At 54.2% G+C, this 15,462-nt stretch overlaps 1 protein-coding gene across 2 annotated transcripts in view; it reads left to right on the top strand.

Moving 5' to 3' along the window:
* Window positions 1-1,455: 1,455 nt before the first annotated feature.
* The window catches only part of ABCG1 (ATP binding cassette subfamily G member 1), a 54,946-nt gene continuing 40,939 nt past the window's right edge, over window positions 1,456-15,462 (top strand). The window contains exons 1-2 of one of the 2 annotated variants that reach the window (XM_072739831.1): window positions 1,456-1,642; window positions 8,587-8,830. In XM_072739831.1, the coding sequence (XP_072595932.1) occupies window positions 1,601-1,642; window positions 8,587-8,830 (286 nt within the window). In that variant the 5' untranslated portion in view covers window positions 1,456-1,600. The remainder of the gene's footprint in view (window positions 1,643-8,586; window positions 8,831-15,462) is intronic. The other variant, XM_072739830.1, reaches the window with a different exon arrangement.

The raw sequence follows: 15,462 nt of genomic DNA, 5'->3' as shown, positions 1-15,462 counted from the left end.
GTTCAGTACATTTATGGCACCACACAGCCTGATAGGCCGGGCGTGCAGAGTGACACCTGAAAATACAGTGGTCATATTTCCTTCCTCTTAGCAAAGATAGAATAAAGGTAATGCATTGAGCTTCATGCAAAACTATTCAGATAAAAGCCAGGTTGTCCTCCTTCTGAACTCTACATTCTACCCCCTTCCCCTCCTTTGACTTGGGAGGAGAATTTGGTTGTGGTTGTCAGACCTCTGTGTGTGAAGTCCACCTGCCTGCCTGAAACCTGTGCCTTCTTTCTAGGTGAGCAGCAAGACAGGGGCTTTGCTCATTTGAGGTCAGGCGGGAGGGGTGAGCCAGGTGTGCTGGAGGTGAGGAGAGACGCATTCCTACCTGCGTCCCAACATGCAAACCACTGAACAAAAAGCATTAGCCTCTGAGTTGGGAGTAAGGAAGTCTTGTCACCATGATTACCAGGAAATAGTCCCACTTCTGTATAATAAGGGCATTAGCAGAAGCCAGGCCATCTGATATTCCAGTCTGGGGCCAGATGAGACGGTGTCTGAAGGGCCAGTCTTTATGCAGGTACCTGAACATGGCGGTGGGCCGGGGACTGAGCCAGGCACCGGAAATGAGCCCTTTCTTTTCTTTTTTTTTTTTTTAATTTTTATTTATTTATGATAGTCACACAGAGAGAGAGAGAGAGAGAGAGGCAGAGACATAGGCAGAGGAAGAAGCAGGCTCCATGCACCAGGAGCCCGACGTGGGATTCGATCCCGGGTCTCCAGGATGGTGCCCTGGGCCAAAGGCAGGCGCTAAACCGCTGCGCCACCCAGGGATCCCCTTTTCTTTTTTTAATTGGGGTGGGGCGGGGCCTTTTTGTCACCCAGCACGGTAGTCCTGCAACTGGCCACAACAGTGGTGTAGGAATGAGTGTTTGCACGTCTCAGTGTGTGTGGGGGGAGGTCACCCCAGGTACGGAGCTGGACTAGGGGGGTGTTGGAGAGCCCATGTCGTGTTGAGTCCTCACGCCCCTAGAAAGGTGCCCAATAAGGAGAAAAGGCAAGACGCTGTTCCCTTCCAGCCTCCCTTGGCCCCATGCACACAGCCGCGCTGGCTGGGAGGCTGCGGTCCCGGAGGGAGGCCCCGCTGTCCGGCGGGCGCCCAGGGCCGCTGGCCCGTCCTGCTCGAGCTTCTGGCCGCGGGGGCTCCGGGGCCGGGGCGGGGGGGGCGCGCGGCACCTGCCAGGCCGCGGGCTCCGGAGGGAGGGAGGCGGGGGCTGCGGGACTCGCGGGGCCGGGCAGCCGCCCTCCGCGGGAGCAAAACAAGAGCACGCGCACCTGCCGGCCCCGCCCCGCCCCGCGCGCCGACCAATCACGGGGCGGGGGCGGGGCTATGGGCGTGGCCAGGGCGGGGATGTGGGCGGGGCGGGGGCGGGGCGGGGCCGGAGCCCCAGCTGCAGCCGGAGCCGGAGCCGGAGCGGGAGCCGGAGCCCGAGCCCGAGCCCGAGCGCGGCGCAGCGGCCCAGCCTGGAGCGAGCGCAGCCTCGTGCCCGCCGCCCGTGCCCGCCGCCGCCGCCCGTGCCCGCCGTGCGCTGCCCGAGCCCGCCGCCCCCGGGGCATGGCCTGTCTGATGGCCGCTTTCTCGGTCGGCACCGCCTTGGTGAGTGAGCGCATCCTTCGCCCCCGGGGCTCGCTTCAGTTTTCCAGCGGAGCGAGCAGCGCACAAAGACCCGCGCACCCCCCCCCCCAGAGCCGTCCCTGGGTCCCCGGGGAGAGGCCCGGCCCCCCTGCCCCCCATCCCCGCCCCGGCCACCTGGCGCCCCGGGATGCTCCTTGCACCCGCCGGGGCCGCGGGGCCACCCGAGGGGCCAGCAGCCCCACGAGCGCACCGGTGGCCCCGCCTCGGCCCCTCCGGGCAGGGCCTGGGGCCTGGGCTCCCGAGCGGGCGCACTGGGGGCGGTGGCAGCCTGGGCCCCAGGAAGGGGTGGAGGGGTGGAGGGGTGGAGGGGTGGGGGTCCTCCCTCCCTGCCGGTGCGCGCCGGGGCTCGGGGAGCCTGCACTTCTCGCGCCCCCTCCGGAGCGCCGGGCACGGTCTGGGGGAACAAAGGAGGGAGCTGCTCCCCGGGACCCGAGATGCGCTGATGCGCTCCCCGGACCTGCTCGGGAGGGGGCGGCGGATTCCCGGGAGGCAGCCCGGGGGCGAGCCCGGGCGCCTGCAGGCCACCTTCTCCGCACCCCGGACAGACACCAGGGTGGGGACAGGGACGCAGATTTCCCGTTCCCGAGGGCGCCAGCCCCGTAGGGGGACCCCCGGGTGCCGCTAGAGTCAGTGCTAGACAGTGAATCAAGTGCTATTCCCAGGGGTGGTCCAAAGTCTCCCCTCGCTCTTTTGTAAGAGCTCCATAAACTCATATTAGGGGCGGGGGGAAAACCCCAAACAAACAACAAGCTAACCATGGACCAGTCCATCCCAGGGCCTTTCATTCTTAGGCCTAGCACAGCGACATTGCAGTTAGGTACTTACAGGCTAGATTTCAGGTCATCTAAAGTACAAATGGAAAGTGTTCCCTATTCCAACCCACCTCGCCCTCCCTATCCATCCCTCTCTATCCTCTGTCTATGGATTTACTATCCTGCTAATTAGTCTCCATAGGCTGTAAGCCCACAGTGCACAGCACGCACAGGGGTTTCACCCCCACCCCCTCGCCTTATTTCATTTTTAGCATCCTGTGTTTGAAGTCAGCAGGGCTCAGCAGGATTTGACCGACAGTTACCTCTTGCCTTGAGCCCAAGAAAAAAAAAAAAAAAAGCATAGCTGGCTGTCTGCGCATGCTCTGTCTCACGACTGCATCCTATGCCTCCAAACAGGTTACTGTAGAACACATACCGAGTGTCGCCAGCTCATTATATAATGATTTTGTGTAAACCGATAGAATGGGGCCGCAGACATGTTTAGGAGGTTGGTGGAGCAGGGGCCGGTGGCAGGGGGCCTCGATGACCAGGTCCACTCTCCGCCAGTGCCCTGCCTTCATTACTTGGCTTCTCACGTAAGAGGGGAAATGGACACAGAAAAGGCAGCCTCTCCTCGTGACATTTGCTTTGATCTGATTGAATGTTTGGGTAACACTTGGCAATTCTTCCTTTTACGTTTGTCCATCTCTTTGGGATTCCTAAATTATGCTGATAACGGAAAACTCAGGAGATTAGTATTGTTAGCTGTCGGTAAGGAATGCTTCAGATCTTTTAGATGCCAGGTGACTCCCCAAGTCCTTTCAAAGCTGCAAAAGGGGCTTGTACATGTGGGAAAATAACGAATCAGAATGTTTTAAAGTGTAGATGTTTGTACGTCAGGATTTTAAAAAATCTTTAGGTCGTAGTTTGATACAGACCCAGCACTCGTTAGTGTTCTGTACTCATGTGGAGACACCGATGGCTGGGCTCCTTTTTTTTTTTTTTTTTTTTTTTTTTTTTCAGGGAACATTGTTTTGTTTGAAAAATCATGCTCCTCCCAGAAAATCTTGTACTTTTTTTTTTTAATTTAAAAAATTCTACCCAAGTCGTAAACAAAGAGCCCTTGAGAGAGCCCCAGGATCCTGAGCTCTTTCCTCGCCCCCTGCTCTGGGGTCCCACCTAGGACTGACTGCCAGGTGTGAATCTGGAGAAGCTGACTTGGAGGATGGGCAACACACCTGTCCCTGAGCAGGGCTGGGAGGGACAGGCACGAGGGCCCAATGGGATGGTGGTATTTGGGGCTGTTTGAAGTGGGGTGTGGTGATGGTGAGGTCAACAGTCTCAGTGACCACACAAGTGGCACCTGCCTTTTGCTTAGTTAAGGGTGTGACATTTGGATTGTTTTCCCCAGGGCAGTGACCTCAAGGACTCTTGGCTAGTGTTTTCCCCTTATCTGTCCAGGGTACCCGGGAGGGACCTGCCCTCCGATCAAAGGGTCCACTGGTCTAGGTGGGCACCAAGCCCGGCAGTGACACATGGGGGAGAGAATTGAGAGAGAAGTTTGTGCCAATGCCTGGTGCCTGCGCCTTCCTCTTCCTTTTCCTCCCTTCCCCATGGGCTGTGGGAAGACGTTTCTCTCTCCTCTCTCACTGTGTGTCCCTGGGTAAATAGCCTGAACCAACCTCACAGTGGCCTGGGGGACTGTTAGAGACCCTCCCCAGCTTAAACCGGCATCTCTGTATGTTTGCATTTCAGTTGAAATCAGCACCCGAGAAAATATTCTCAGGTATGGCAGGTGGCAACCATCCAAATAGGGTCCCTTCGGCATTCAACACCCAAGAATGGACTTACTATTATTTATCATTTATTATGCAGCACAAATTGAGTGTAGATGGAGAGGTCAAAGACAATGCTTGGACAGGATAGAGAAGCATACAACGAAAGGGAACAAATGGGGAGGGAAGATGTATTTGTTTCATTTTTAATGAGCTCAGGAGGCTAAGGACAAGCTAGCTGTAACCTACATTGCCGGCCGCTCTCATCTGAGGATGTTTCCAGAGAGCTGGTCTATTTCAGAATGACAGCCACTGCCTCCCATCATACAGCGTTTCATGATTTTATTAATTGGGCAAGGTCATTGGACGCCCGTGGAAGAAAGGTGGGTGATGGCACGCACCGCTTGGGTGTCAAGTTTTTTTGTGGGGGCAGGATTATATGGTTTCCTCAGTTTCTTGTGGGTTTTCCTCCCATGGGCAGGGGCCGGGATGACCCAAGGTCACTTACAACCTGCCTCGAGAGAGCTAAGCAACGCTGGAGTGCTGTTAAGGACACTGGTTGGGACAACGGGGCGCAGAGCGGAAGCCACACAGAGCTGCCTTGGCTTGGCTACTCATTAACCGCGGGGTCTTGGGCAGGAGGCAGCCTCTGTGCCTCAGAGCCCAACTCTGGATGAGGGGGAGACGGTGATCCCCCCTTTGGTGCAGAGATAGTAAGAGGCATCCTGGCTGCAGCCTGGAGTTTACTGGGCACACGTAATCGCTGAATCAATAGCCTCTGTTGTTTATGACCACTTGTCTGGCAGGCAGGAGGCAACATTTAATACTTCAGTCTGCCCCTCTCTCCTTCCCCTCTCTCTGTCCCAGATGAGTTTTGTCACCCAGCTTTGTCCCATTGGCCTGTCCGCTTGCACGGCCACTGGCCGGGGAAGGCCACTGTCACCCTCCTATATGCAGGCTGCTGAAGGAAATGGCTTTTGGTGACACTTTCTGGTCCGTTACCCCCATTTCAGATAAAGTGCAAAACCCTTCACGGGGTTTGCAAGCGCTTCACGCGCAGACCCCGTGTGCGTCTCCAGTTTCATCTGATCCTCCCTTCCTCGCCACCCCGGAATTGGAGCTCCAGCCTCTGAATTTGTCTCGGATCTCCAGGTCTTCCTCTCCCTTGCAGGCCGCCTGCAGAGTGAGCCAGCACCCTCCTCCTGCCCCACCTGGCGAGTCTTAGTAGAGACTTGATTTCCTCAGAAAAACTTTGTGCTGAGTGCCCCCCAACCCCCGCCTCGCACCGCACCCCAGGGTCCGTGTTGCTTTGGATGTGCCTCTGATTGTCTGGAGAGGTGTGGGTCTAGCTCTTGCCTCGGGGCATTGTGACTGCCCCGCATTCTTGCCTGGGGCCCAACCTTGACTGGGAGCTTGCTGAGGCCACGGCCTGGCTGCCTGCCGAGCCCCAGGGCTTTGCTGGGGGCTCTCATTCCTGAGTGAGCGAGTGAGCAGGAGAAGAGATAAGCTTGGAGTCGAGAGGGGAAGTCAGACCCGCATCCTGACACGGGCTGGGCATCTGCGTCAGTCGGCCCGTGAGTGGAGTCCTGGCTGTTCGTCCCTTATATCCCTGTGGGTTTCATCCAGAGGAGAGCTGTCACTGGTCCCTGGCCTTCCTCGGGGGTGACCCCTGTGGTGGGTGCCAGGGAGAGGGTGCGGTCTGGATGCGCCGTGGCAGCCCGGATGCCAGGCGGGAGAGGAGCTGCGGGATGCTCTTGCTCCCGGCTGAACACACGGTCCCTGGGGAGCCCCAGGGTTGGAGGCGAGTCTGCCCGCAGGATGTGGGTCTGGAACCCGACATTTAGCCTTCCCAGGGAAGTGGCAGCTGGAGGGAGAATGGGCTTTGGGGACCAGGCCCGGAGCTCGCTGTCTTCCCCACTAACCCCCGGCGCACCTACGGTGTCAAAGTCGGCTGAGAAAATGGAACAGCAGCAGGTATCCCAGCAGCTCAGGATGGGTGGGCAAAGGGGTGGTGCTTGGTGCTGCCGTAGGTGCTGCAGTGGCGCCGCACATGTCTTCCCAGCGGCCAAAGCCAAGAGTGCGCCGAGCTAGGGCAGGCTGTGCCATTGTTCCTTCGAGAGGCGCCAGCCACGGAAGGCACTGGGCAAGCCCACGGCAGAGGCGGGGTCCCGCAGTCCCTCCGGGGATCCGGAGAGGCCCATTCTCACGCCAAGGCTCGGGGTCGTCCATGGCCAGACAGACACAAGCCTTCCCTGCCTCTGCATCGGGAATGTAGGAACCTACTTATGTTTGCATGTGAAATGTTTCACATGCTCGGTGCCAGCAGCAAACCAAGCTTAATTTTCTCAGTTTTACTTTGCACTTTAATTTTTATCCACAGAATGTTATAGTCAGTGAGCTCAGTTTTGATTTGGTTAAGCTTTTCAGAGGTAGGAGATGCCTGGGAGGACTGTTGTGTGTTTGTCTTTTACTGAAGCAGCAAAGCAACATTTTCAAACATCAGGAGAACTAGAAATCCACATCTCTCCTTGCCCTGTGTATGCTTCAAATATTCAAAACCTTCAATATTTTATTTTATTTTATTTTTCAAAAGACTTTATTTGTTTATTCATGAGAGACACAGAGAGAGAGAGAGAGAGAGAGGCAGGGCCACAGGCAGAGGGAGAAGCAGGCCCCATGCAGGGAGCACGATGTGGGACTCGATCCCGGGTCTCCAGGATCAGGCCCTGGACTGAAGGTGGCGCTAAACTGCTGAGCCACCCAGGCTGCCAAGCCCTCCAAGATTTTTAAAAAATATTTATTATTGTGAGGTGGGGGGCAGAGGCAGAGAGGGAGACAGAGGGGGGTGGGAATCTCAAGCAGACTCCCCACCAACTGTGGGGTCCAATGTGGGGCTTGATCCCACCACTCTGATATCATGATCTGAGCTGAAATCAAGAGTCTCTCACTCAACCAACGGAGCTACTCAGGTGCCCCAGTCCTCTGAGGTTTTTGAGCCTTTCAATACCTTGATGGAAAAAAACCCAGCTCTTCAGTGGTACAGTCATGGACCCCAGAGAGGGCAAAAGAGCCTGGGTTGGGGCCACTAGAATTGCTAGGGTTTGTGGGTATATTTATGGATGATCCACTTTCTGGTTTTGTTTTGGGTTTTTGATTGGACATACTAGTGATCAAGAAGCTATCAACGCTAAAGGAACACCTAGCAAACCTATGGAAAAATAACAGTATGGTTGTTCCGCCTCAGAACAAATGATGACGTGGCAGTGTGTCTCTCCAGTCCCATGGCAGCGAGAAGGGCCCGCATCATCAGAGATGGTTATCGATGGGCTCTCGCAATCAGGCAGGCGGTCCTCCACTGTATGGAGGAGAGGTGCCAAAGGCCCACACTTTTGGCACCGTGGAATGTTCTCTTTGGATTCAAGAGACAGCCAGGAAAAGCACAGCATAAAATTTGTCCACCCCAGGATTCTTCTGCATTTTAGAGGTACCTGAAGCACATTGATCCGTTCTGCGTTGCCAAACCATTAGATATCCCTTTCTTTGCGTAAATACTTTTGGTTCTTGGCGTATCTGTATGACAGTTCGGTGGACTCCCAGTGGAAGCTTCATAAGCCAGTGTAGCTACAAAATATCAGGTCCTCTTGGTGTTGCAGGGAGAGGAACAGCTCTTCTCTTGAGGACTCAGTTTGGATCAGTTTGGCCCCTCACCTGGTTGTAGGGCTCGGAGCAAGCTCCCTAGACTGTCTGTGTCTCCATCTGTATCTTACAGAGAGAGAGAGAAAAAAAATCAAACTTCCCAGCTTTCCGGGGCTATTATAAAGAGACAGTGAGAGAGAGAGAGTTGGAAGTGAATTGGAAAATTCACAAAGAGGACACAAGGCTGACTCCCACGAAACCCAGCAGTTCTAGTGGAGTCATGGCTCTTGGGAAATGTTTATGAGCTTCCACAGGAAGGCACTAAAACAGCTCATTTTTAAGTAAACCTCCTTCAATTATGCATTTCTTAGAGACCCCGTGCGTCTTCACTGGGTCTTTTAATGAGTGTACTTGCTGTAAATAGGCCTTTTACAGTGGCCGGTGTTTGACTCTTTGAGTCAAGGGATTTGTTTTTTTATAGTTTTGTGAGTCGATTTTGTGATTCCAAAGTGAGACTTTGGTAGAACAGTTTAATATCCTTTCTTAAGCATATATTTTTTTTTAATAGAAGAAGCAGGGAGATGGCTAGAGATGACAGATCCCTCCGGGTAAGCACCCCTCAGTAAGGCAACAAGTGTTGCCACGGATAATAGATGACCCGCAGCCCGACAGCCAGTCCCTGGTGCCCTTCCCTTCGTGGGGCTCCTAAGCTTTCTTGGTGCTTCCTCCCCGATTTTTCTAGAATGCCAGCAGCTACTCCACAGCGATGACGGAGCCCAAGTCCGTGTGTGTCTCCGTGGATGAGGTGGTCTCCGGCAACATGGAAGCTACTGAGACGGATCTGCTGAATGGACACCTGAAAAAGGTGGATAACAACCTCACAGAGGCCCAGCGCTTCTCGTCCCTGCCCCGCAGGGCGGCCGTGAACATTGAGTTCAAGGACCTCTCCTACTCAGTCCCCGAAGGACCCTGGTGGAGGAAGAAAGGTAGGGGGGCTGCTGTGTGTGCTGGGGCTGGGCGGAGCCTGCGAGGGAGGCCACCTGTCCATGGGTCGATCGTCTGGGACCATCGGGGTCTGGAAGTGGGGAGACGGGGAGTTTTCCTATTTCATCGTCGTGGTCAGCTGCTGCGACCAAGTTCTTTAAAGGCTTGATGCCCTGACTTCTCTTCACTTCTAATACAAACACTCTGGATTAGAAGACTCTAGATTTATGGTGGCTCTTCAATTCTGATACGATCACAAAGGCCGGCCAGTGTCCTTGGGTGCTGGTTTCCCATGGGTGCTTGGCCTTCCTCGCTGGAAGCCCTTCACGTGAGCCTTTCGGGAGGGGACTATTTCTTACTGTTTGGGAGGCAAAAGGAAGGCAGGTGGCTCCCTTCCAAGTCTGAAGTGGTCCAAGGTAGCTGGTGGTGACCTAGAATGGCCTCGTTGGCAACCAGTCATCTATATTATAGGGGTACGGGTGGGGCTATAAATAAACTGTTGTCAACTGAGCCACAGAAATAAAAATAGAAGAGAGAGAGGGGGACTCGGAGGCTCTGGAATGTGCCGCGGCTTGTTGCACGTTAAGGAGATTCGGTGACCAGTGAGGGATTTTGAGTTTTCTTAGTGATCTAGGTGCTCCGGTGCTAGCTCTAGATTTTCAACGTGTGTAGAGTTAATGCTTCCCTGGGTTGGTGTTTCTTTTTCCAGCCTGACCTATTTCTTCCCGTGGAACTTATTCCGCATGTCACTGTGCACCGTGGGCTCATCCTGCACCCCTCGTTCAGGCGGGTGGGGGGGCCGGTTGGGAGAGGACATGCCCCACGTCACCCAGGAACAAGAGCCCGTGGCTTCTAATGAGCCGTTTACAATGACGTGGAAATCTGTGAGGAATCTGGAACAATGACAGGGACTCAGGTACCACTAGATTGTTGTATTTTAGGACTCTCAACCGAAGTCCACAGTCAACCCTTCCTTCTTTTTGAGGAAGATCCACCAAGACTTTTCTGGCTTTCATTTTCCTGTCTTTCCTCGCTATTTCCTTGAAGCCAAACTGTTGAGATTGTTGGTGTGGACACTCTGGGCTTCCTTGTGACCACGGTGTTGGACCCTTGACTGACTGGCCCCTGGGACCCCACACGCCACGCTGGTCGTTGGATGACTTTGTATCTGTTTGTACAACTAGGAACCCATCCTGAGCCTTATCACTGGCCGACTGTACATTGCTATTTGATACTTAACATTATCAGAGTTTGCCAGCCAGTGTTGGAAAGAAAGTCTATGGCAGGCTCACCGTTGGGTCCATTCCTGTGAGCCCATTGAGATTTCAACACAGGGTTACAACCTTTTCCTTCTTACTGGGGAAACAACAACAACTTTAGGGGAAAACTCGCCGACCCCCAGGAGGGTCTTGTTGTCTTGGCTTGATTGGTCTATAGAGACAAACTGTGGCAAACCTGTGAGTGGCAGAGGTCGATTTCGGTTCGTCTGTTATGTGTGGCCGCGGAAACGTCACGATGCTTCGATGGGTGTCTTGTGAAGGTGGCTTGTGGTGCAGACCTGCAAACCTGTGCAAACTGTGGCAGAACCTTGGTTTGTCAGCCAACACAGCAAGTGTTCAATGTCTGCAGTGTTCAAACAGCATTTCCTGTTTAGGTAAGGGGCTCGTTAGTCCTGTATTCTCCACGTGTTAGGACCAGTCACCCTAATTGTCCACGTTAGCCAGTGGTGATGGCTCCTTAATTAGTGAGGGAGGGGCCCCCACTGCCCATTCCCAGCGGCCTCCTCAGAAGCTCCGCCCAGGTGGCCTCCAGACAGACACTTGCCCTACAGTAACCTGTGTGGGCTCCGGAGGGGAGGGGCAGGAAGTGTGCCCCAAGGGACCTGTGGGTGAGTCAGAGATGGTTAGGGCCAGGAGCGAAGATGGGCATGATCAGTCTGGTGTGTCCCAGTTGCTGGCTTCTCTCTGTCAGGCTTCCTCCCCCGCCCCCCTCGGAGGCACCTGTTTCCGCTCCCCCAGCCCAGCGCCCCACTGTGCGCAGCATCATTTCCTTTGTTTTTGGCATACCTTACCACCCAGAACTTAGATGGCTTTCCAGTCCCCATAAATTTAGGGTGGGAAATACTTGTTGAACAGAAAGGAAACTGAGTGGTTAAGGGGCTTGCCCAGGAACCTGAGGCAGTTTCTTACTGTGTAGCCCGCCCGGGTGCCCAGGGCCTTGCCTGGTGCAGGGCCTCAGGGGTGCCCCAGTGTAGCCATGTGGAAGCAGGGCTGCTCCTCCAGGCGTGGTGCCCACGGCGCCTCACTGCTGCGGCTTGGCGGGTTGGCTGCCCCATTAGGCTGCAAGCTGCAGCCAGGGAAACCCAGAGCTTCCAGAACGAGGGAAGTGAGCACTCGCTGCGTCATCACCAACAGGCTTTTGAGCCCTAAGTGGGCTCAGAACTTGGGGACACTATCTCCCCAACTAAGAGACCCCCAGGACAAATCATAAAAGTAGGCATTAGGAGATCCCTGGGTGGCTCAGCGATTTAGTGCCTGCCTCTGGCCCGGGGCGTGATCTTGGAGTCCTGGGATGAAGTCCCACATCGGGCTCCCTGCATGGAGCCTGCTTCTCCCTCTGCCTGTGTCTCTGCCTCTCTCTCTGTGTCTCTCATGAATAAATGGGTAAAATCTTTAAAAAAAAAAAAAAAAAAGTCGGCATTAGATCTGGAACTAGGCATCAAGGCTGCCCTCGGGCAGATCCCTGGGCTGGTACCCCTGAATCTGCCTGTACCTTTCCCACCCAGTTCTCCACATCCTCATCGGCGAGCCCCCTCCTTCCTGGGGTCCCTCTCCTTTGCCCTCAGTGTGGGATCCTGCCTTTCCTGCTTTTGCCTCTGATTGCTGCCGATTGCCTCAGCCCCAAGCCATGAGTAAGCTAAGCTGGAAAGTCAACGTGGGGCTCGATCTCATGACCCTCAGATCACGACCTGAGCCAAAACCAAGTCAGACTCTTAAGCAACACCAGGCACCCTTGCGGACTGTTGTTAATTGTTTAAAATTCAGCGCTCCGTGTTGAGCTGCCTGCAGCCATCACCTGGGCTGGGACGCCCCGTGTGCTGGGACACGACTCGACACGGAATGCCGTAGCAAAGCTTGGGGTGGGATTAGACTATATCCTAAACTCCTACGTGATCGTTTTAAAGCAAGACAGCATCCTCATCCTTGGAAGAGAGGCGGCAGGTGAATCAGTGACATCGATCGTAAGCTGTCAGGCGCTGGTTCTTTAAGATCCTTGAGCGTGAGATTGCCAAGCGTCGAACACGGCGTTTAACAAACACCTCTACATTTTCAATTGTAGTAACGTTTTCACCATATGATTAATGATGTCTTTGGAGGAAAAACTAGATCATGTAATAGATTCCTAGTAGAGAACATAATTGTGAAAGGAAGTGTTCTCGGGAGAACAGGGTACACCCCAAGGATAATCTCGCCGGCTTCTGATGCAGTAATTACTCTCCCCCAAGGAATTCACTCGCGTAGCACCAGTTGGTGGGACAACTGATTTGGAGGAGCGTGGACGTGGGCACCCACCGTCACACACGCCACTGTGTCGGGGATGTGTCCGGACTGTGCGGTCCGGAGGTCCTCATTCACCCTCAGGCTGACTTACTTTGAAAGTGGCTTTGGTTCCTGTAAAGAAGTGTGGGGAGTATTTAGGACCCAATGAAGAACAGAATCCACATCATGAAATTCTTAGGTGAACAGGCCACCCGAGTGGGGGCGGGGGGAGGGGGGTTGTGTGGGACATGGCATGTCACAGTTAATAGCACTTCCTGGCTCACACAGGCGCCTCTCATCAGGATGTGACCCGTCACAATGAACAAGAGGAGTACTTGGGGTCCCGGGTAATGCTGCTCCCCAAAGACACCAGGGGAGTTTCCATTTGTAGAAGGAAGGCAGTGTCCGGGGCCAATTCTCCCCTTTCTCCTCGTGGGCTACGGAGGTTCAGAGACCGGGCTGGGTCCAGGAGCACAGAAGATGGCAATGGAAAGCAGGTCTGTACGATTTGAGGCCGAGACCCAATGAGGCATCTGGTGAACTCCTGGTCCCAAGGTGGCCTGATGTGCTGCATCCTGTTTGACGAAACCATGAGGTGCTGTCTTGCCCCCACCCCTTTTTAAGATTTTATTTATTCATGAGAGTCAAAGAGAGAGAGGCAGAGACACAGGCAGAGGGAGGAGCAGGCTCCATGCAGGGAGCCCAATGCGGGACTCGATCCCGGGACCCAAGGACCACACCCTGGGCCGAGAGCAGTGCTAAACCGCCGGGCCACCCAGGCTGCCCTGCCTTGCCACTTAACGCCAATATAGTTCCCTTTCCACTGATCAGTGGGGATGTCGGTCCCCTTTGCCATACATGAGGACCCATAAAGGATCTCCTAGGCCTTGGGAGAGGCTCCAGCTGTCCTGTCTCTTCGCCAGGGAGGTGAGCTGATGTGTATGGCATGCTGTCACACAAACAGGTGACACGATTCTGAGAAATTAGATACACCTCCATGATTACCTGGTGACAAAGTGCAGGTTGAGAACGAAAGTAATCATATCTGCGGCTTTAGAGAGTTTTCTTGACCACCTTCAGCCCGGCACTTGTCTCAGCATGGTGACTCCGATGGAATGGAATAGCATGGCCTCCTCTGAAACCCTCCCTCCCAGCCTCGGCCTTGCTAAACAGCAGGAAGGAATTAAAACTTTCTGGGTGGATCCACATCAGATTATCTGTCCTGGTTTGCACCTAAGCTCCAAAAATGCACTTCTCAAATTAAAGTTTGCTTTCTCTTAATTTCCAAAGCTACCTCCCAGGGCCTGCAACGACAGGCTGGCTGAAATGAGTGGAATGTGTCACGAATAAATCCCTTTCAGGAATTCCATTAAGGGAAGACTGGATTCCAACCAAGGACTGGCTGGCTCGCTGTAGCCCACAGGAGCAGGGATGGGGAGGCAAGGCCTCGAGAGGAGGACGTGGGGATCCCACGGCAGCTGTGGGTTTGCAGGAGGGGTGGGCTGCTCAGGTGCAAAAGGGTTTATATTCCCCAGCATGAATGCATGACTTCTGTGCTTCTTGGGAACCATCAAGCGAGGGTGGATTTTCTTTTGGGTACGAAAGAAAATTGTTTTTGATACTCTGACTTTGTTTTTGTTTTGTTTTTAATTCATGAGAGACACGAGAAAGAGAGAGGCAGAGACACAGCAGAGGGAGAAGCAGGCTCCCTGTGGGGAGCCCGATGCGGGACTTGATCTCAGGACCCCGGGATCTTGAACTGAGCCAAAGGCAGATGCTCAACCGCTGAGCCACCAAGGTGCCCTAATACTCTGCCTTTTGTCTTTATTTGAGGCCATAATAGTCCTCTAGTGCAGTGTGGTGAACCGAAGCCTTGCTCACCAGGGCTCCTCGCTCGAGGCTGGGGCGTTTACAAAGGAAGCCCCATGGCCCTCTGTTGCCGAGGTGAGCCCAGACACCCGAGAGCTCTTCCCTTCCCCTCTGGGGCCAGTTCTTAGGTCCTCAGTACTCGCTGGCTCCCTGGGGCAGGCAGGCAGGCCACCCACTCAGGTCCTTTGGTGATGAGGTCTTCTGGAACAGTTTTGATCCTCTGTTTCATAGGCTTTGAAAGAGGCTTTGAAATCGTGTTGAGGATGGGCCAGCTCTCACGCAGAATCATGACAGATGAATGTGTAGGGACCATGCCCGAACCAGAGGGCTTGCCCGTTTACAAGGAGAACGTTTAACGTCCAGGCGTCTGGATGCTCCCCTTCTCCAGCCAACACATCCTCTCCCTTTGAGCACCCTGCAGGGAAGCCAAAACATCCTCAGCTGGGACCTGGAATCAGGGGTGCACAATGCAAAGGGACTGATGGCCCCTGCAGACAAGGCCAGCCAACACTGGCCTTGAGGCTTCCTTTTCTCCTTGAGGTTTCCATATCCGGCCACCCGGTCACCTTCCCTTGTGCAGGTTCTTTATTCGGGCACGCTAACCTTTTGTCATTTTCCCAAAGAGTCTGCTTGTTCTTGAGCCATCTGGTCTCTTCCATGAGACTTTGCCGGGCTGTGCTCTGCTCAGCGGGGTGCTGGTGTCCTTGTCTCACTTTCTGAAGACATTCTTGCCACCCATGTTTTCACCTGCCGGGTGGGTGCCCTCCTGCCTCCCTCTAACACCCCAAATACGCTCGTATCTTGAGAACTTCACATTCCTGAACTAACGTCCTCTGTTGTAAACCAGAACCTGATCTGCCAGGGCAAAGAAATCACCCAAGGTGACATTGCGCTGAACACGAAACCATTTCTGTTGTTTATAAACTGGCAGAAAACAATGTTTAGTAACCATACACCTGCTCTTCTGAGTTCAGTTCTGGAATCAACAGATTTGCTTATTGAAGGAACAAAGGGAACCACGTGGTGAGAGTAAATCTGACCTGTCCCATCCGGGGCTTTGTAGAGTGGAGGTGTGTTCCCTATCAAATCCGTGCTGACGGGCTTCCAAAACCTCTGTAGGAAAGCTTACCTTCAGATGAAATATATCTAATACTGAGCGTTTTGCTCACAGTATGAGAAAAGGCATCAAGAGGAGCCCTCCGAGTGGAGGGCAGAGGCTGACGGGC

Source organism: Vulpes vulpes, chromosome 15 (genome assembly GCF_048418805.1).
Source record: "Vulpes vulpes isolate BD-2025 chromosome 15, VulVul3, whole genome shotgun sequence".
Lineage (NCBI taxonomy): Eukaryota > Metazoa > Chordata > Mammalia > Carnivora > Canidae > Vulpes > Vulpes vulpes.
The sequence above is the reverse complement of the archived record's forward strand: the minus strand, read 5'-3'. Positions and strand labels throughout refer to the sequence as shown.